Source organism: Pezoporus flaviventris, unplaced genomic scaffold (assembly GCF_033815535.1).
Source record: "Pezoporus flaviventris isolate CSIRO_AGI_PZ_B2104156 unplaced genomic scaffold, CSIRO_AGI_Pfla_v1 ptg000078l, whole genome shotgun sequence".
NCBI lineage: Eukaryota > Metazoa > Chordata > Aves > Psittaciformes > Psittacidae > Pezoporus > Pezoporus flaviventris.
This window is the reverse complement of record NW_026892626.1, coordinates 9071696-9092643: the sequence shown is the minus strand read 5'-3', so window position 1 is coordinate 9092643 and position 20948 is coordinate 9071696. Positions and strand designations below refer to the sequence as shown.

Below are 20948 nucleotides of genomic sequence, written 5' to 3'. Positions count from 1 at the left end.
CTTGCTAGGATATAAACAATTAGTCCACAAATAATTTCAGAAGACGCCAGATGTCCTTTGGAGTGCACAAACCTGTTTTGCAGGCTGCCAGGAATTGTGTAAACTCAAATGCTAAATTTTTAGCAGGGCTTGTAGTTTGTGTTTCCACTTAGGAACAGCTGGCACTCAAAACAAAACTGAAGTGGAATCATGGTAAATTACTTCACAAAATACCTACTGGAATGTAAATGGTTATGTTCTCTTGAGGTTTTAAAGCATTATAAAAGCTTCTCTTGTTTAAATCTCTTCTTCATCAAAATGTTTATAATAAATATACTATCTCTTAATTTAATAAAAATTAAAAAGCTTTTCCTATTAAGAACCACCCATATAAATCCATCATCACATCATGACTGACTTTACTTATCAAAGCACTACTTAGGAAAGAAGTGATTGAACCACCTCAGGGTTAACCTGTGGGGACTGGGTTGCAGAGAAACTGTCTCCTGTCAGTTCTACCTGACCTTGTGCAGTTCTGCCTGTCCTCCCGCTGCCTTCTAGCTCTTGTTAGACCCTTTGCTGAGTCAGTCTATCGCATTAAATATAGCTACAGAACAATTCACTTTCTTTTTCCTCCTGGGTTACTGAGATGAATCAACCCTTAAGAGGTGTTTGACAAATGTCAGAGCTTGTATAAAGTAAGAATGAGGAACAAGACTTCATTTAGAGAGAGAGCAACATATTCATATATTAAGCTATCTCAAGGTAGCTTCACAACTAGTTTGCAGCCTGTGAAAAGTCAGTCCTGTAGCAGTGAAATCGAGGTCCTCCTTCATATGACATTAGGATATAGCATTTTGTACTTCAATACTAACTTTCATCCAAGGTTCTCACAAGCACTTTACACCCTAACAGATAACACCTATGAAATAACAATGGTTTAGTTAGGTGACCTGATGCAGAAGAAGAAAGATGTATTTCACTGAGAAGTTTCAAAACGTTAACATGTTCAAAAAATTAACAGCTCACCACCAACAAACAGGTAAGCTTATTAAACTCCGTAAAATAGCGGCAGTCTGAGGGGGAAAGAGAATGGTTTTAGGGTGCTGAGTTACATAGACTCAGAATGTTTTGGGTTGGAAGGAACCTTAAAACTCATCCAGTTCCAACCCCCTGCCACGTGCAGGGACACCTTCCACTAGAGCAGGTTGTTCAAAGCCCTGTCCAACCTGGCCTTGATTACAAATGAATTGACTCAGTTTGCCTTGAGATCAGATAAGCTCCTGAACTGCTGCAAAATGGGAAGTGTTTGGCTGAGATTGGGAGGAGCAGGGAAGGAATAAGACTTCCCTTTCTGATGTGGCAGCAAGCTGAAATTCAAGTGACGCACTGGGAGCCATGCCCTGAAATTTAAAGGTATTCAAATATGTACATTAGTTACACACTTAAGTGAGTAGCCTGATATTTAGAATTGCTTTGAAGTCAGAGTGAGTCTTTAAAAACAAAGCTAAAAGAACCAGTTATTTACCTAGGAGGAAGAAAATACAAGAGTTACAAGGTAAATTATTAAAAGAAAAATACAGGAAACTGCTCAGCTGTGAAAGTGCTGTTCTAGAAGCATTGCTCTTTATCTGGGACTAATGTGAACAAACAGTCTCAAAAGACATTTAAACGTCAAGCTTAGCATTACTTTGAAGAAGCAGGTGGAGTGAAATCAGGAAGTTTTTGTGGAAAAGTTGAATTAAGGCTGTACCTAAGTACATGTGATACATATCTCCTGAAGCAAAACTGTGCAAGCATTTTTCTAAATACCTTTCATAATATTCATGAGGCCTGACACAGAACTGAAAGTACTGAACTATTTTAAGATTGATTAGGTGCCAGGAGATTATAAATTAATATTCTTAAACTCTGGCAAATTCTCTTTCCAGGTAGCCTGTGGAGATGCAGCTGAGCACTAGAGAAGAAAAAAACACAGTTTCAGCATGATGCCTTTTTCAGGAGCCAAGTCTATCCTAAGGTTTGCTGGTGTTACTGGAAGTATAAGTTTATTATAAAGAGGCTTTTATATTTGCACAAGACCAGGTATAATCCAAACTAAGATATCTTGACCTGGAAAAGTCTTTTCGCTGGTTTGTTTGTTCTAACGCTGCTATTTACAAATGGTGTTTCTGACCTGTTACTCTCCCTCTGCTGGACATTCACATTATTGCTGTATTTGTGGTTTACATTAATGTATTTTAAGATATTTGATTGAAAGAGATTCAAATAAAAGTCGTCTTTGGTTATGTAGCACCATAGCATAAACTGTTTTCCATAGTCCAGCTGTAGAATTGCTCCAAGCTTGCAAAGAAGCTTGCAAATTTAGCATATTTCATTGTGGGTTGGTTAATGAGTACATCTCAGCTGAGTTCTTCTTTTTGAGGTCTCCAGTTTAGAATTAAAACCTTTCTTTTGGACCAGTTAAGGCACGTACTGCAGTATTCAGAAAGGGCTAAAATTAATTGGTTTTATTTTAAATAGCAAAATAAATATATGGATCCTTACACCAAAATATCGATTTATAATTCTCTATGTCCATCTCCTTACCTCTCAAATGCTTCACATACCCAGCTTATTGTTTTCCAAAGTAGTCATGTATGTCTCACTTTTTTATGTGCACACAACATAACAAGTTTCTTTCTCCTGCTCGTATAGCTGTATTAAAAAAGACTGAAAGGTCTTTATCACAAGTGCCATCCCTTTTTTTCAGGTGACTTTACCTGGAGGCTCAGAGTTCTCACCTGTATATATATATATACATATATATACACAGTTAGCCTGTTTAAAGATCTAAACGATCTGTAAGTTAGGTGCTAGCTAGTTCCTTATTCAAGGTGCCTCTCTTTGAATGCACAGTCATCACAGTTTACTCCTTAGAATTTCTTCATAGAATCACAGAATTGTGTGGGTTGGAATGGACCTTACAGGGACACCTTTCATAAGACCAGGTTGCTCAAAGCCCTGTCCAGCCTGGCCTTTAACACTACCAGAGATGGAGCAGCTCCAGCTTCTCTGGACAACCTGTGCCAATGCTTCAACACACTCATAGTGAAGAATTTTTTCCTAATGTCTAATCTAAATCTCCCCTCTGGCAGTTTAAAGTCATTGCCCCTTGTCCTGTCCCTACAGGCCATTGTAAAAAGTCCCCCTCCACATCTCTTGTAGCCCCTTTAGGCACTGGAAGCTGCTCTAAGGTCTCCCCAGAACCCTCTCTTCTCCAGGCTGAACAAGCCCAGCTCTCTCAGCTTGTCTCCAGAGCAGAGGTACTCCAGACCACTAAGCATCTTCGTGGCCTCCTCTGGACTCGCTCTGACAGGTCCCCATCCTTCCATAGTTCTGATACTGAGCTGATAAACTGGTAAGCAGTAGAGGGAGGGTGGTTTAGGTAGTAGTTTGTCAAAACTGTTTCTTATGTGTGGGGGTTTTTTGCTATCAAAGCTCAAAATAAACAAAGGGGGTTAGGTATGCACGTTGTGATGAATCTATATGTAGTTAATAAACCTTATGACAGTCAAAAATGTAAATAGCAGAAACGTTGCTTAATGTGGAAGGAATGTGCTGAGCAAAGAACAAACATCCAAGGAAGGGAAAAATGAGATCACTTTAATGATGATTACAGTGACTGAGTTAGAACTGGAAAGGTTAGAGACAGGAGGGAATCTATTTTCAAAAGAGGCAGAGACTGCGTGGTTTTGGAAGGATGTAAGGATTGTTGGGAGCAGGCATCATGTCAGTTAAGATACTGAAGTGGCTAAAAATAAATCCCGTTCAGTACAATCCAGAACTCTGTTCAACTGTTCTTATGCTTTCATGTTGATTAGCAACATTTTGATTAGAAAATTAACCTTTGGTTTCATTAGAGTAAATTTGTTTCACCTATAAATCTGTTGGATGTGAAGAGTAAATATTACAAGCATAAGATGCATAGATTCTCTGGAAGTGATAAATGGAAACAGGGTATTTTTTCTCCCTGTGACCTGAGACAAAGTTGAGAATCTCAGGGGCTGAGGTGCTGAGCTGACTGAGCAACAGTGATAACTTTTAAGTGCCAGATCCTTAGGAGGCTGGCTGTAAGCAAGTGTTGTTCTAGCAGGAGACAAGTAACAGAGAATTTGCAATTCTGAATATCATCAAATTGTCAGTTTTGTAGCTTGATATAGAAGAAAAAAATGCAAAAAGATGGCTACCATTTAAAATAGGGCTTACAGACTAACACAGATGCACAAGGTATCGGAAACAGTGTGGCCAGCAGGACCAGGGAAGTGACTGTCCCCCTGTACTCGGCACTGGTGAAGCTGCACCTTGAATATTGTGCTCAGTTCTGGACCCCTCACTACAAGAAAGACATGGAGGTGCTGGAGCCTGTCCAAAGAAGGGAACAAAACTGGTGAAGGGTCTTGGGAGCACAAGTCTGATGAGGAATGGCTGAGGGAGCTGGGGGTGTTGAGCATGAAGGAGACTCAGGGGAGACCTTACCACTCTCTTACAACTACCTGACAGGAGGTTGTAGTGAGGTGAGGGTTGGTCTCATCTCCCTGGTAACAAGTGATGGGAAAAGAGGAAACAGCCTCAAGTTCCACCAGGGAAGATTTAGATTGGATATCAGGAAAATTTCTTCACCAAAAGGGTTGTTGGGCAATGGAACAGGCTGCCCAGGGAAGTGGTAGAGTCACCAACCCTGGAGCTATTTAAAAGACATGTAGAAGTCGTGTTTAGGGACACAGTTTAGTGGTGGGCTTGGCAGTCCTGGGTTAATGGTTGGACTTGATCTTCAACATCTTTTCCAACCTAAATGATTCTATGATTCTACAATTCTGTGATTCTGAGTCCTTGTCAAACAGAATTCAGACGTACCTCATAATTTTTCTAGACTGTTAATAAAGAATGTTTTTGTAAGATAATGAAAACGTTGAACTTAGCACTGAAATACCAATACAGGGTGTTAATGAAAGGTATGTAACATGCTGTTTATTCATACTCTTTCTTATTGAAGTGACTTCCTGACATGGAGAAGCCCAGAGCTGCCACGTCCACTGTTGGATTCCGTAACATCTCTAGGCCACGTCTCCTACCTTATACATCTGGTAAGTTTCACAACATTGACTTCTCATATAGAAAGTTTTACATGCTATCTGTCTGTATCCCAGGAGGTGGGAATAGAGAGCTAGTTCCATGTGGGATTCTCATGTGCTTTATTTTAACCTTCTTAGTTCTCCAGAAGTCCAGTTGATGGAGCATTTTGTCTAGTAGAGATCCATTAAGATTTTAGTTTTGGTAATGACTAAAGCAAAATGGTGTTATTGCTAGGAAGCAGGAATAACAATGTCATGGAATTTTTAAAGCTGTTCCTCTATAGCCAGTTAACATGCTAACATTGTTCCAGAAAATAATTACTTCATTATTAAATTGTGAGAATGAAATAGTGAGCTTGTTTCTAAATAAGACTAATCACTCCAGAATTACTCTGTGCCAGTATTTTTATTCCAGAGCAGACAATTCGCATGGGGAATTATTCTGGATTAGGGATGGCTAAATCAATTACAATTTCCCTCCTGTCTTGAAAGAGAGCATATATTGGCACTCTGGTGCAGTACATGGGAAATTGAAATAAAGTAATTGTAAAACTTGTCCACAAACACTGAATGGCTACAGAATTGGATTGCAATTATCAGAAGAAAAATTTCTGTTAGACTTTAGTGTCTGCCAAGCACTTAATGTCACTCATAGGTGCTAATGCACATTTGTTTTTGCTGAAACTCCATTACTCCTGTTGGCATTGTACCACTGATTAGTTTTAGTTTTGTCCATCTGCAAAGTCACTAAAATAGAAGCATGTGGGAGAGGATTTTTCCAACACAAAATGTACGTGCTTACATTAAGAAATTAAGAAAAAAAGCATTCTGCATTCTGTAAAAAACATGGCACCAACATAAAAATGTCTCTGGCATTCTAACAAGTATTAGCTTAATCCAAACTTGCTTGCACAATTCTTGTTTTCTGCATTGTCCTTAGTAGTTACATAACTATGTTGGCACATGTGGAATGTCAGACAAATAAAAAGGTATCTTCTTTCACCAAAGGGTTTACAGTCTCCTAATACTGCTTTTCTGTGCTATGTACTCAGTCTTTTCCATAACGTAGTTCGTAGCTAAGTAAACTTTGAACGTAGCAAGGGATACAAAAACTGTCTGAGATATAGTTGACAATGTTTATATTATTGCTATTATAATTACTACTTTTAAGGAACATTTTTCTCTTGTTTTGTTCTTCAATCTTTTTTTGGAAATACCAGATGTAGCACCAGCAACATCACTCTTTCCAAAGCAGTGGTGGTCTAATTAAAATGTGGGGAAACAAACAGGCAACATCCACATTGTTCTTGATTTTGCACTGTGCCCAAAGGACATTAAACAATATTGGGTCTAAAAAGAGCATTGTTCTGTGCAGCTTGTAAAAGTTAATGATCACGATGAATCCTTTAATAACCCTTTCCTTTTGTTTATTAGCAGTGTGACCCTATTCCTAGAACAGCTTATCTCCTCCCAGCTATACAGTTAAAACATACACTTAAAAGATGGATTTCTGAAAATAACCATTTCAAGAAGTTTTAACACTTTTTTAGGAGATAACTGACTGTAAGAATGCTGTTTCTTGAAGTGCAGTAACTTCTGGGAAGAAAAAGTGGTGCTGTTTCTGTATGCACACTGATCTCACAAATTTTTAGGATTGTTGTGATGAGGTGATTTTTAAGGGACTTTTTCTTTGTTTTATTTTTTTTTCTGTAAATAGCTTTAGAGAATTGGAAAGGACTCAGACCAAGCCTCTACTATAAGACTTGACAGTGTAGGTCAGTTGCTTTAGTGAGTAGAAAAAAAAAAGCTGTGCCAGCACAAAATGACCAATGTAGATGCAACTATACAGCCAGAAGAATTCCTTTGTCAGCCTAGTTAATGTTGTTTGTGAAGGAAATGTAACAGTCCTAGTAGAAACCCCTCTTTCTCTTGATAAGTGCTATGTAATTATGCCAGCAGAATTTCTGAAGTACAGTCAGGCAAAAAAGCTGGCACAAGCATGAACAGAGGAACCCAAAGCAGTGTCAGAACAAAACTTTGTTGTGGAAGTTATGTGTAGTAAATGGACCGTAAGCCAGTTTTGTGACAGATGAATTTTAATCTTTACATTTAATTACTGGCATAATTATATTATTTTGGGGGATTTCCATTCAGATTTCATTATGCCTGTGTTCTGCCACAGTGGCATGTAGCTCTAGGTCTGCTGCTCACATGATAGAAGGCTGCAAATTGCGTGTGTGTGCATAATATGTGTGTGTGTGTACAGCTCCAAAATACAACTTCCTGATCTATTCTGTGCTGTTTCCTACCTGTAACCCCTTCACCAGTAAAAAATATTTGATTTCTTGAAAAACAGTTCAGTAGTTTGACACCCCAGTAGAATTGTTGGTATGCTAAAATTATCCTTCTAAACAACAAATAGATGTTTTACTGCTTCCGGATGTAGATTAGGAGTTCAGAGAGGAGTTGTCAGTAGTTGATAATCACACTAGGACAGCAAAGAAGTATATTTCATACTGTTCTTTATAAATTGTCCCTGGGTGTCACTCTTGAGTCAGACTGAAACATTTTAGAGACAAATCTGAGAACTGTTTTCCCTTTTCTTTTTTCTGTTGTTTCTTGAGTTAACACTTCTTAAATTGATTTCCCATTACTCTCTGTAGTAATGTCAACTCCAGCAGGACAGCTTAGTTTGTCTGAATTATATTATTCTTAGAGGGTATCTTGGGGAGTTTTTGAACTTAAGTTGCAGTACTGTAACTGCAGGAATACCTCCCTGCCAGCACTTTGTGCATTTACAGTTAAATGACTGATTATTATATTTGAGAACTCCTTTCTATTTTGTGCAAATCTACTAATTTCTGTCATCCTTTTTGGGGAAAATCAAGTGACAAGGAGAAAGCATTTATTAGTATCAACATGTAATTCTATGTGGAAAGCTAATACAAGCCCTGTAAACTCCATAACTGAAAAAAAAAGCTGGAATGTAACTTCACTGGTAGATAAGCCATATATTTATTATTATCTAAGGGTAAATATCACTATAGGAGAACCATCAGTATCCAGTCTTCTCCAGACATTTTTTTTTGGTGTGTGTGTGTGTGCACAGTCTATGTATAACAAAATAGCATGTCACTTAGAGGATTTAATGTGTATTAAACAAGGCAGTGCATAAATTATTAACATAACATAAGTAAAGTTTCCAAGTAACAATATCATTGTCATAATGACATTTAACCAGTTTTTTCTTAATGCTTCTGGGTTTTGTTTCATTGGTTGGCTGAATCCAATATTTTACTTTATAAACAGCTTCTGAATTCAGGTATTACATCTCTCATATTAAAGCCAGTTGGCGTAGTACACTTCACCTAACAAGGTGCTTAAATTTTTGTTGTTTTTTTTTTTTAATATTAACTTCCTCCTGTCAAAGTTACTAAAAAATAAAAGGGGTACAATAATCCTGTGAAGGTAGAAAATGTCTTCCTTACTCCTGTAGCACACAGTTTCCCCAAGCCTGCTTTATTGCAAGTGCCATCACCCATCTACATTAATCTACACCCATCTACTATAAAATACATTTTCCATGCTCTGCACCAAATGATCCTCTGTTGAATGAGGTAGCTTTTTCTGGCATGGTTTGACACTCTTTTTAGAGAATGAACACCACAGTGTTTTACTGAATTGAGAAGCAGTTAAATTGGATTAATTTACGCTTTGAGAATAAATATTTCATAGAATCATAGAATAGTTAGGGTTGGAAAGGGCCTTAAGATCATCTAGTAAGCTTTTTAGAGGCAGCTAAGAAATGGTCCCCCTACATGTAATTTAAAAACTGCTCTACAGATACTTGTCTTCAGAAGTCTGGGGAAATCTCATGTAGTCAATGAAAACAACAGGTGAACCACAGGACATGGATTTTGAAATACTGTGTGTTTTAGATGCGTAGCAAGGTCTGTCACTGGGAATTACTGCTTATCAGGATCTTCTGATTGTTTTCAGACCCTGGAGAAGTAGGACTTTTGAATGTTAGGACATGAAAAAAAGCAAAGGCAGCAGGCCATGACAACTGCAATTTTCTACCATTTGTCACCTCTGTTTTATCATTACATACAACAGTAAAACTATTGATAGTTAGGAGGAAAGATTGTGACTTGTATAGTGGTTTATATGAATGTCACAGATAGGGATGGAGTATGGAGGTTGCAATGTAAAATGTAATTGCTGTTTATTGTGTGTAAATCCAAGAATTTGAAGCATTACTTTGAAATATGGGATCATTAAAGATATGTTCGGACTTTTAAAACCTGATTCCATATAACACATACACATTTTGAATCCCACTCACCTGACCAGATTCCTATCGGAATGATTTTCACAGAGGAGGATCAAGATGAACTTGAAATGTGTTACAGATTGTCCTGGTTTCGTCTGGGATAGAGTCAGTTTTCTTTCTAGTAGCTGGTGCAGTGCTGTGTTTTAGCTGTAGTCTGAGAATAATGCTGATAACACGCAGATGTTTTAGTTGTTGCTCAGTAGCGCTTGCCGTGGTCAAGGACTTTTCAGTCTCTTATGCTCTGTCAGTGAGGATGAGCACAAGAAGCCGGGAGGGAGCACAGACAGGACAGCTGACCCAAACTAGCCAAACGTGTATTCCATACCCCAGCGTGTCAGGAGTTAGCCAGAAGGGATGGATCACTGCTTAGGACAGGCTGGGTATCTTTCAGTTGATGGTGAGCAACTGTATTGTGCATCACTTGTATTTTCTACTTTTTTGTTTTTTTCCCTATTAATATATGTACTGTTATTGTTGGTATTCTTTTTTAGTATTTTTATTATATTTTACTTAATATTAAACTGTTCTTATCTCAACCCACAGGTTTTCAATTCTTCTGATTCTCGTCCCCATCCCACTGGGGAGTCGAGGTGAGTAGCTGCGTGGTACCGAGTTATAGGCTGGGCTTAAATCACAACTGTTCTTTTTGATGCCCAACGTAGGGCATGAAGGGTTGAGATAACGACAGACCTGACCGGAGCGTGTTAAAACAAATTTGTTGTTAGCATTCATTGTATTGGTTTAGTAGTCACCAGTCACAATGTTGATACATTTGCCCTCCGGAGTTGTTGTGCCTGTTCTCGGGGTTGGGATATGTGATACCTCACTTGCAGTGTGTGTTCCCTGAGGCGATGTTTGTTATCGCTGGGGCCCGGGCTGATTATAATTTTGTTGTACTTTCTAACAAGGGTTTACGAAACGGCAGAAACGTGGGTCGTGAAACTTACCTATCTGTGCACTCAGCATGGTCATCACCTCTGTGCTTCGGGAGACATCTACTGGGAACTACTTGTAATTACACCTTTGGCCTTCGCGGAGAGACAGCTCACGGGGGAGACATCTTCCTACAGCTTTCTTCCATCTTTCCTTCCTGCTGACATATTCGTTCTCCTCCAGGCTGATTACAATAGCGTTTGAGAATTTTAAAGATTTTAACCCTTGAAACCAGCCCGGTCCTTTTACTAGGAACCAACATGTTGTGGTATATGGTTCAAGTTTTGTTTAAGGTTAAACAACTATTCAAAATCACCATGCAGAAATCTTTCATGAGGCTGGATAGTTATGAGTGGCAGAGTTTGTGGGATAGTATAGACAACGGCCTACAACAGTGAGCACCCCCAGCGTTTTGGAACTTCACCCCTGAACAAGGGCAGAACCTGGAAAAAATAGTAAAATATTTGGAAAAAGTATGCTGTGTCCTGAGAGGCACAAATCACTGCAATGTGCTGGGGCCTGGCCCAGGCCTGCTCAGCCCTGCCCAACACCATGCAGTCCCCTCCAGGGGAAAAGGTCTCAGGATGTGACAACAAAATGACGAGCACTGTAGGTGAACTGAAGAACCAACCTGTGCTATTATCAGTAACCCCTGTACACAAGAAGGACTGGATGTGTTTAGTGATGGAGGATGAAGCATTCCTCATTGCTGGGTAACAATTACCCCCTTTGAGACTTATCTAATTTCAATTTTAGATAACTCTCATCTTTTACATTATTTCCCAATACACTGCATTATTACAGAAATGCTCTTGAAAATTACCAGTATCATAATTAAAATACCAAGCAACTTCTTAACCTAATGTCGGGAATGCCTTATGTCAGGAATGAAGAGGTTGGCCAGAGCCATGCTTCTTGACACCCGTAAGATGTATCCTCTTTTTGTTCCTCATGCAAAAAAATTTACTCCATTTCCAGATCTCCTCTGTTTCTGTTCTTTTGTTTTGGTCTACATAAACACAGCACAATCCTCCTGATGCTAACAGCATGTCTAATGCAATGTGATTCTGCAGGGCCCTTCTCCCCACTTCAGAAACTTCTGATTTCCATGATCTTCTGGACCTTTCTTCACTGGAATGTCATGAACCCAGGAGTTGATTCCATGAACTCTCACAGCGGTGCTCGGTACCAGCAATACTGTTTTGGGTCCTTTCACAGCTCAGTCAGTGGCTCATCTTCGCCCATCTCAGTGATCTCCAGCTTGAAAGGACGTGGAGAGCCCAAAGGACCTGCTGTTCTCGCCGGTCAGGGCCCTGCCCATGGATAAGGATATTCTTCACGTCTCCGATGACCAATTATATGCTCTACTCTTCCCTCGCCTTCCGCTTTGCTCCCTTCGGGAACACGAAAGGCCACCGCCACCTTCCGCCTGCGCCACCGGCGGCACACACTGAGCGGGATGAGCAGCGCACCTGCGCAATAGCCTCGTTCCTCCGCCACGCTGGGGCCGTCCCTGGGTCTGCATACGCGGTGCCCGGTGGCCGCAGTGGTGCAGCCGCCGCGGAGGGGAACTCCCGGAGGGTCCTCTGCGTGGCAGCCCTACGGGAGGGGGTGGTCGGGGTCAATGTACCAAGCGAAGGGCAGGCCGGGAGCCGCGCTAAGGAGACCGGGGCAGGGGTCAGTCCGTCCCCATGGGCCGGTCTAGGGCAGCCAGGCTCATCCCGACAGACACCGACTACACCAGCCTGCTCTGAGCACTGGCTGCGGAAACACCGAGTCCAGCGCGGGAGGCGGAGCTCAATGACAAGGGCGTGGCTGTGGGCGGAGCCTTGGGGTGGGCGGATCAGCGCGGCCCGGCTGGGCTGGGCTGGGCTGGGCACGGCGCTGAGCGGTGCGGTGCGGCCGGAGCACCATGAGCCGCTTCAAGGCGTCCAAGTTCCGGCACACGGAGGCCCGGCTGCCCCGCAGGGAGGTGAGCACCGCGGGGCGCTTCCCGCCGATCGGTACTGGGGGGGCGAGGGCAGCGGGACAGCACCAGCCCCTGCGGTTCCGCCCCGGTCGGGCGCGGCTCCGGGTCCCGCTGCTACGGCACCGCCGGTATAGCGGGGCCGTGCCCGGGTTCCCCGCCCGGTGCCCCCGCCCGGTGCCCCCGCCCGGTGCCCGGCAGCGACGCCGCAGCATCACTCGGGCGGCCTCTCCCTGGCATCCGCCACCTCCCGCTCCGGCGCTGGCGTCGTCTCAGTGTCATGGAGCGCTCTGCAGCCGGTGCTGATGGGGAGCCCCGGCCCTCTCCCGGTGCAGCCCGCCCAGCCGGGAGCTGCTCCGATGCAGCCATTGCCACTGCCTCAGGGTCCCCATACCGCGGTGCAGTGAGGCAGGCTGTGCCACTCTGCCACTGGGCACAGCTGGCACAGGTGGTTGGCCGTGGTTCGGCCTGCCTGCTGTCCCAGCTCGGCTTGCTGCCTCGCCTGTGCTCGGCCCTCCCTGCAACGTTGGCTTGCCCATGGCCAGCCAGGGAAGTGAGCACTCTGAGTGTGAAACCTGGGCCCTGCTCTTGCCACCCTGCTTCCGCAGGCGAAGAGGAAGCGTTGGGCCTCACAGGAAGGTGCTGAGCTCCGTCACCCAGCCTGTGAGCTGTGGAGGCTGGTACTGCTGAGGCCAGGCAGGTCTGGTGGGTTTCTCTGGGCAGCACAGGGCTATATTGGGCCTGGCTCTGGTCTCTGTCCCACAAATAACCATCCCCTACTGTGCCGAGCCTTGTGATCCACCTCGGTGCATGGTGGCAGCGGGTAGTCCTGCCAGGGTGCTCTCCCAGATCCCTGTCCTCTGCAGGTTCAGCAGAGCAGGGGCTAAGAGGCTGGGTCAGGGTGGGTTGTTCCAGGTGAGCCACACTGGGAAGCGTTACGAGGACACGTAGCCTTTCTGAGTGCTCCCTGAGCCAGACACCCTTCATCCAGCATCTCTACAGCACTGTGGCCATAAGCAAGGTGCTGCTGCTCTGCTGCAGCAGAGGCAGGTGGTGGGATCCCACCTGGGTGGCTCCCAGCCTGGCACAACTGGAGCAGAGTCTCTGCCAGGGATGGTCCACATGGGGAAGGGACGGCATGGGCCAGCTGCAGCATGGCTGCTGCAGTTACCAGTCATGCCAGGGTGGCACACAGGTGTGGGAAGCTGCAGCCCTTCATCGTAGGCCACATGGCCAGAAGTGGAGGGCTCAGGCTGGATGGGTGGTGCTCCTAAAAAGTATCATGATTTGCTGCCTTTAAAAAGAATTTAGGGCCACCAAAATGTTCATCTCGCAGCCCCTGGATGTCAGTGCTCTTCTTCCCTGTCACTTCCTGGCCAGGCTGTCCTTGTGCCAGGCTGTAGGAGGGGATGTGGTGGCCTCACCATTGTGCCCAGCCTCCAGCATCCCACCATTCCCTTGGCATGTCGGCCTGTGTGTGTGTGTCTGCAGAGCAGGTGGCAGGTCACACTCAGCCAGACGAGCATTTGGCTGTGAACCTCAGGGTGCAGACGAGCTGCTGCCGACAGCCGGCTTGGGGAGTGTGTGTGCATGGGGGGGGGTGGGGGTGGGGTGTGCTGAGTGCGTGGCCAGGGGGGTTTATGGCTTCCCCCATGCAGGGACGTCCCCATCACTGCTGCCTGTGTCACTGCCCATGGTGAGGGAGCTCTGCAGGACACCAGGAGACGGTGTGCTCTCACCCCAGCATGTGGGCAGGCAGCTGTTCCATCCCCAGCAGCTCCCAACAGGCTTGGCACACAGGCGGTGGCCTTTCCAAAAGGCATTTCCCACCCAGGTGTGAAACATATCCCTGGGAAGTGAGGCCACTACCCAGCTCTGTGGGGCAGGAGGTGGGAGATGGATGTCTCCTCTCCAAACCCATCTTGGGTGTCACAGCAGGAAGCATTGTTCGTGTCTGCCTGAGCAGCTTGTTTATGGAGGCAGACACTTGACCTGGCCGGATAAGGAAGTGCAGTGTAAACACGAAGGATCACATCTGAGTTGCTTCTCCCCTTCAGGCAGTGTCTGCAGGGCTCTGCTGGCAGAGGTGCCCTGAAAGCTTGCAGGGGCGTAGCCAGGAATGTACCATATGCTTCACTGGCTGCCCTGGCACTCTATGGAGGGGATCGCTTCCCTGAGGGCTTCTGCCTGCCTGCAGCGTTGTTGTGGGGCTGCAATGGGCCAGCTCAGTGGTGCCTCTGACCTTGCTGCAGGGGTCCTGTGTGGTACTCTGGATGTGGCTGGTGTACCCCCTTGCTGAGGGATCATGACTGGATGCAGATTGCAGGACCCTTCCTCCTGGGGTTTGGTCAAGCTCCAGACATGTTCCAGTTCCTCACTGGAGCCCCCTGCCATCTGATGGATAAAGGGAGAGGAACCCACCTTTGGCAGGAGAAGGGTTAACAGGTCTTCAATTGAGCAGGCTGCTGTGACAAGGACTAGAGGAAGTGCTGCCGGAACTGCTTCTCTCTGTCAAAAGGAAACTGTGCAAGGAGAGGAAACTCAGGTCTCAGTCCTTTTGGGGCTGCATATGCAGCTCCCATTCCTGCACAGGGCTCTGCCCTGTTTGTGAACTGTCTACCACTCCAGACACCCAATGCACCTCTGTGTGATGCTGGTGGGTGCTGGTGCGCCTACAGGTATGGTGGCAGCTGTACAACACCCGCCTTTACTTGAGGGTTGGACTTGGCCCTAAGTGTGCCTCGGAGCTCCTGGTCCTGGTGGCCACTTGAGACCAGGTGTCTGTATCACCCAGAGCGGGTCTGACTGATGCAGGGCATCCCAGTGCCGTGCTTGGCTGTGGGGTAGTAGTGGAAACCACTGCAAAGGAGGATTTTGGTTTTGGAGCTGTAATGAAGTTCCTTGCTTGTGTGTCCATGTGGGAAGCATGCTGCTGGAGGCATTGCTCTCCCTTGGTCAGCCACAGCCTGATCCTGTGGTGCTTCACAGCCCAAGAGCCTTTGTCCAATCCCAAATTCCCTGACATCAGTTTATCATAGAGTCCCCTGAGCCCTTCCCATCATGGGAGGGCCCAGGGCTGGGACAGGGAGAAGCAGCACTGAGAACTGGGATGTTTGTGCTTCCCATTCCTGGCAAAGCTGGCCCAGAAGCCTCCAGCCCCTCTGAGGGGCTGCACTTCTATGCAGAGATCATAAGTAGCCTCGTGGCCCTGGCCCTCCCATAGGACAGGGCTCTACAGATGTGCCATCAGCACAATCCCACTGGTGTTGGCAGCCTCCAGGTAGTGCCAGGCCCATTGGTGTGGGAGCTCTGGTGGTGTTGAGGGTCTCCAGCAATGCAATCCTGATGCTTCATCTTCCCTCCACCATGCTCCAGCCATGGCATTGGCTCCCTCCAAAACAGAAGCATCTCCTGACATGGCTTTTCCCTCTCCATTCCAGGCCTGGATCGGGGGTATCCGAGCGGGCTCTGTCACATCCTATGGGAACAACGTGAAGGCCAGCTGCCGTTGGATTGCATTCAATGCTGAGGCATCAGGTGAGGCATGAGGGAAAGGATGCCCAGTGCGCCTGGGGGTGTGGGATGGATTTGCCTTGGGCTCTGGGTGATGGGTCAGCCCCACAGACCCCAGAAGGCATGAGGGCATGTGGAGGAAGCTTCCCCTGAGTTCCTACAAAGGTGCTGACAATCCCACACATCCTAGCTTGCATTGCAAAGCTCGGTGCCCCCGCTGTGTCCCAGACTGGGGGGGTCCTTGTGGGCAGACTGGCAGGCAGCTGGTGACCTGCTCCTGCATCATCCCTGCAGGTGTGCTGGGCATCGTGCCACTGGAGTGCGAGGATGGAGGCAAGAGGACTGTGTCTCAGCTGTGCTGCCACTCAGGTGAGCTGGGTGGCTGCTGGCCTTGGATTGTTTTGTCCCCATGCCTCCACTGTGCTCTGTGTGAAGCTGTGTGGAGGCGCTTGGGTGCTGAGTCCTAGTCCAGGATGCTGTGTTGGGCTGTCTCCCAGGCAAGGAGCTGGGAGAACTGCTGGAGTTCCTAGGGACCATCACCCACAGGCAGGGAGACCCTGAGAAGTCTCACTTGTGTGTGAGGCACAAGTTGGCTGCAGCCATGCTGACCATGTGGGACTCTGCCAGGCTGGACTTTTGCTAAGGAGCCAAATTGATCCGCATCCCTTCATCTTTCAAGCTGCAGTGAGGTTTGGACATGTAGCTCTTGCTCATGCTCTTCCTCTAGCACACCCTTCCCATGTTACTCATTGCACACCCTGAAGTTCCCAGTACACCCAGTGCCAGGCTGGTGGAGGAGCTGGCATCACTGTGGGTGTACCTGGCCCTAGTGACAGGATGAACAGGCCGGACCAGAGGCTACGTGGCCTTGAGCAGCTCTGATGCGGGCAGAGTGAGTGCTGCAGGGGAAGAGGTGCTGGCAGCATTACCACTGGCAGAGGGGTGCATACTGCAGAGTGGAGGGCTCTGCTTCCTGCCTGGGCACAGGGAAGGAGTGTTGGGGTGCTCCACATACCCCTCTCCCATCATCAGAGCAGCAGTGCCAGCCTGGGGGCACTGGTTACCCGTTACCCCAGAACTGCACCAGAACAGCAAAATGGGAGTCAGTCCCAGCACTGTGCTCCTGCATGCTGTGCCTTGGCACGGCTGCAGGACTGTGTCGTGCCCAGCCTGTGCTATCCCCATCTGGCTCCATCCCTGCCTCAGGGGCACTGTGCTGGGCACCGGCAGTGTGTCAGCTAGCTCTGCTGCTGCAGGGGACATGGAGGGGTGCATCGGCAGCCTGCGAGGCATTAACAGCTGCTTAATGGGATGTAACAGGAGCCCTTTGAAGCCGGCTGTGCCAGAGCAATGCCTCCAAAGCGGGGGAAGCATTTCTTTCTCCTCCTGGGGCAAATACAGCAGAGCTCGCTGCTCGCTTTTCCTGCCTCCTGGGCCTGTCTCTCAGCAACCTCCTGGAAGCAGGAAAGTACACAGTGACCTACTTCCCAGAGCGTGCCAAATGCGTCTGAGGGGCTGCTGCTGCTGGTGTCAGCCTTTCTCCCACGGGGCTCTGCGAGGAGCTTCCCCACCATCGGCACGCTGGGCCGGGTGCTACAAAGGGAGCTTTGTTACCAGCACAGCCCCAGCTGCCCGTGGCCTCACTCGCCGGTGTCTGGGCCAGCACAGACGCTTTGTGCTGTTCCTGCTTCTCCCTGTGCCTTCTGGAGATGTCTGTCCTGAAATCAGGGCCAAACTGGGGTGGTGGTGGGCTACACAGGGAAATGCAGTTGTGCAGTGTTACCCTTCAGGGCTCCCATTGACTGCCAAAGGGGTGTCAGATCCTGACGGACAGTGTGGAGGGGTTCAAGCTTTCACAACAAAGCTGAGCTACTCCGACATGCCCTGATGGGGCTGTATCTGACCCCAGCTGCCTGTTCCTGTATGCAATGTGTGTATGTGAAAAGAGGCTGGGGAAGAGTAGAGGTGGCAGAGACGCTGTCTGCAGGGGTCAAGTGAGGACAAACTTCTGCCCTTCTCTTTCCAGATGTGGTGACAGACTTTGATTTCTCACCCTTCGATCAGCTCCTCCTGGCTACTGGCTCTGCAGATGAGATGGTGAGTGGTACCAGGGCTCCCAAGGGGACATGCTGTGCTCCCTGGCACGTCTCTGGGATTCATCCAGGGGTGATAGAGCCTGAGTGATCAGAATAAGAGGAGCCTGGGGAGGAGGGTGCCAGGTGTGAGATGTCCCCACGCTGTGGGGGGCAGGGCAGATGGTGTCAGGCAGAGATCAGCCCTCTCCCACCTGGGATGCCCACAACTCTGATCCCAGTGAACTGTGGTGTGGGGTCACCTGGTGTCTGCAGGGACCAGAGCCTGGAAGAGCAGCAAGCCCAGGTCGAACGCTGCTGGCACCCAGCAGGATCTGGCTCTTCTGCCAAGGGACTGACCCTCCTCTCCCTGGTGCTGCAGGTGAAGGTGTGGCGCCTGCCCCAGAGCGGCCAGGACATACCGAGCGATGTGGGACTGACCCTGGGGCCCGGGGGGGGCCCGGTGGACATGCTGCAGTTCCACCCGACAGCGGATGGCGTCCTGGCCAGTGGCACAGGGAAGAGAGTCACCATCTGGGACATGGAGCAGCAGCAGCTGCTGACAGGTAGGCATGGCTGTGCCTGCCAGTTCCTCCCTGCAATGAGTGTCTCCACCGTGCTGGTACAGGGGCTCAAATCTGGACCTCAATGTCACCAAACAGGCAGCATGGGTGGCTTTTTGGGCAGGGACTACCACAGCTCTTTCTGTGTGTACGTGGGCTCCCCTATGCTCTGATGCAGCAGTGTAAAAGGCTCCTATGTAGCAGCTTTGCTGGGGATCCCCTCGGGTGACAGGTCCCTCTCCCTGTATGTCCCAGTGCAGATTCCGTGGGCTGTTGCTGACCAGCCTTGCTCAGACTTCAGGTAACTGGATGGGGAGAGGAGGCTGGGTGGCAGCACAGGGGTGCAAGTGCCCTGTGGCTTTCCCAGGACTCCTGCCCTTCCTATCTAGCTGCCAGCGGTGTGGGGATGCTGCCTGCATGGACACAGCAGCACCCCCTGGCTCTGGCTGCCACCAGCCCTTTGGGAAAAGCCAGGTCATTTCCCCTGGGAAGTGCTCATGGAGGAAGAGCAATGGCTCCTGCCATACGCCCGTCTTGTCCGCGGGAGGGACCCCGTCTGACCCCAGCCCTGAGCCCGCTTTCCTCCCACAGTGCTGGACTCACACGGGGACCAGCTGCAGAGCCTGGCTTGGAAGCGAGACGGCCGCCTGCTCGGCACCTCCTGCAAGGTGAGCGGCTCGCATGGGTGCGCGGGGGCACACGGGGATCCCGTTCTGGGGAGAAACACGCAGAAATGGCGTCAGTGAGCGGCGCCGGAGCCAAGGAGGACGAGAGCGCTAGATGGCGCCTGCTGCTCGCTGCCAGCGCCCTGCCGGACACGGTTGTGCGCAGGCCCTGCATGGAGGCCGAGGGTGCCGGCACCCGGGCCGAGCGAGCGGGCCGGCCGAGCGCAGAGCGAGCGTGCAGGCAGAGCAAGCAAATGGCGTGAGCGAGCAGCGTCTCCCCTGTGCGAAGTGTGCAGGCTGAGCGTGCAGCCAAGCAAGCTGACGCCCCCCCAGGCCGTGCGCAGAAGCTGGGTGAGCAGTTCCAAGTGTGCAAGCCTGGCCGAGCGTGCAGACCAAGGCTGCAGGCTGAGCGAGCAGTTGTCTCCCTGTGTCCAGGGTGGAGGCTAAATGTAGAGGCTGAGCCCATCACGGAGCATGGAGGCTGGCCAAGCGTGCAGACGGAGTGTGCGGGCTAAGTGAGCAGTTGGAGCTCTGTACCAAGTGTGCAGGCTGAGCACAGAGGCTGAAACCCCAAGGCTATGGCATCTGAGATGCAGGTCAGCCCCTGAGCCGTGCCATGCTGTGTGGGTCTAGTAGACACAGTGTGTGCTCCCTAAACGGCATTTTGGCTGCCTCTGCGCCCCAGCTAGACCTTTCCAAAGGGCGTTCCATGCCTTATTTGACTGTGGGGTGCCAGGCAGGAGAGGGCTTGTTCTCCTGCTTGTAGGATGCTGGGGAGCACTGGTAGGATGAATCCAAGGGTTGGGCTCCAGCTCTAGCTCTACTTTTGGGGCTCTCCCCTTCTCTGGGGGCAGTTTTGAGGGTATTAGGTTCCTTGTGATGCTGGGAGGGATCCTGGGGGTATGCCCCTGCCCATGGTGTGGGGCAGGATCTGGAGGACACTCTACAAGTCATGCACAAGGGCAAGCACTGCACGCAGGAAGATGATGGGCAGGAAGGAAACTGCGCACTCCAGCCCCCTGCCTAGCCCTGCTTGACATCTCCCTGGCCCCAGGGTCCTTAACCCTCCTCTGTTTTCTTTTTATCTGTATAGGACAAGAAACTGCGGATCTTTGACCCACGAGTCAGCCCAGCTGCTTCCCAGGTACTGTCCTTCCCGGGTGTGCTGGGTGACATGGTGCAGGCAGCCTGACCTGGGTGCCCACTGCCTGCTGAGGGGTGGGCTTTGGGGCCATTCTCCCAGCTCTGGCACAGCTCAGGAGAGGCCCCAGTGGTAATGCAGTCACAGGAGCTGAGGGCAGGAAGAATGTGGTTGTTTGCTCTGCTCCTCAGCCCTGGTGAGGTTTAGCACGGGGGACCCTTGTCCTCCCATCCAGGCCAGTGAGCTTCCCCACCACACTGGCACATTGCTGGCTGGGGCTGTCTGCCTGTGGGCGACAGCACTCCCCAGCCCCAGGAGCACAAGAGCTGTGGTGGGCCTGAGGACTCCTCAGCTCCATGCTGCTGTGCAAAAGGCTCTCAGGGATGAGGACCTGCCAAGGGTGAGGGCTGGGCAGCTGGATCTGCACAGCTCAGCAAATAACAGTGAGTAGGAAATAAGTAGAGGACTTAAACCTTGATGTCAAGTTTAAATAGCCTCTTATTAGAGGTTCCTGTGGCTTGGGAGCTCTGGCTGCCAGTGGCTGCTATCCCTCACTGCAGAAGGGGCTGGAAGCCTCTGGGAGGGGAGGGATGCAGCGAAGAGCAGGGTGAAGTGGCTGCAGCAGGCTCTGCTACTCCTTGTGTCTCTCCTGCTACTGCCATATGTGTG

The 20948-nt window shown here is 48.8% G+C and overlaps 1 protein-coding gene across 3 annotated transcripts in view; it reads left to right on the top strand.

Moving 5' to 3' along the window:
- Positions 1 to 12207: 12207 nt before the first annotated feature.
- LOC133279693 (mitochondrial import inner membrane translocase subunit TIM16-like) overlaps positions 12208 to 20948 on the top strand; it is a 38342-nt gene continuing 29601 nt past the window's right edge. The window contains exons 1-7 of one of the 3 annotated variants that reach the window (XM_061473644.1): positions 12208 to 12331; positions 15766 to 15862; positions 16133 to 16207; positions 17865 to 17935; positions 18293 to 18476; positions 19065 to 19141; positions 20232 to 20282. In XM_061473644.1, coding sequence (XP_061329628.1) covers positions 12272 to 12331; positions 15766 to 15862; positions 16133 to 16207; positions 17865 to 17935; positions 18293 to 18476; positions 19065 to 19141; positions 20232 to 20282 — 615 coding nt within the window. In that variant the 5' untranslated portion in view covers positions 12208 to 12271. The remainder of the gene's footprint in view (positions 12332 to 15765; positions 15863 to 16132; positions 16208 to 17864; positions 17936 to 18292; positions 18477 to 19064; positions 19142 to 20231; positions 20283 to 20948) is intronic. The other 2 variants (XM_061473646.1, XM_061473645.1) reach the window with 2 other exon arrangements.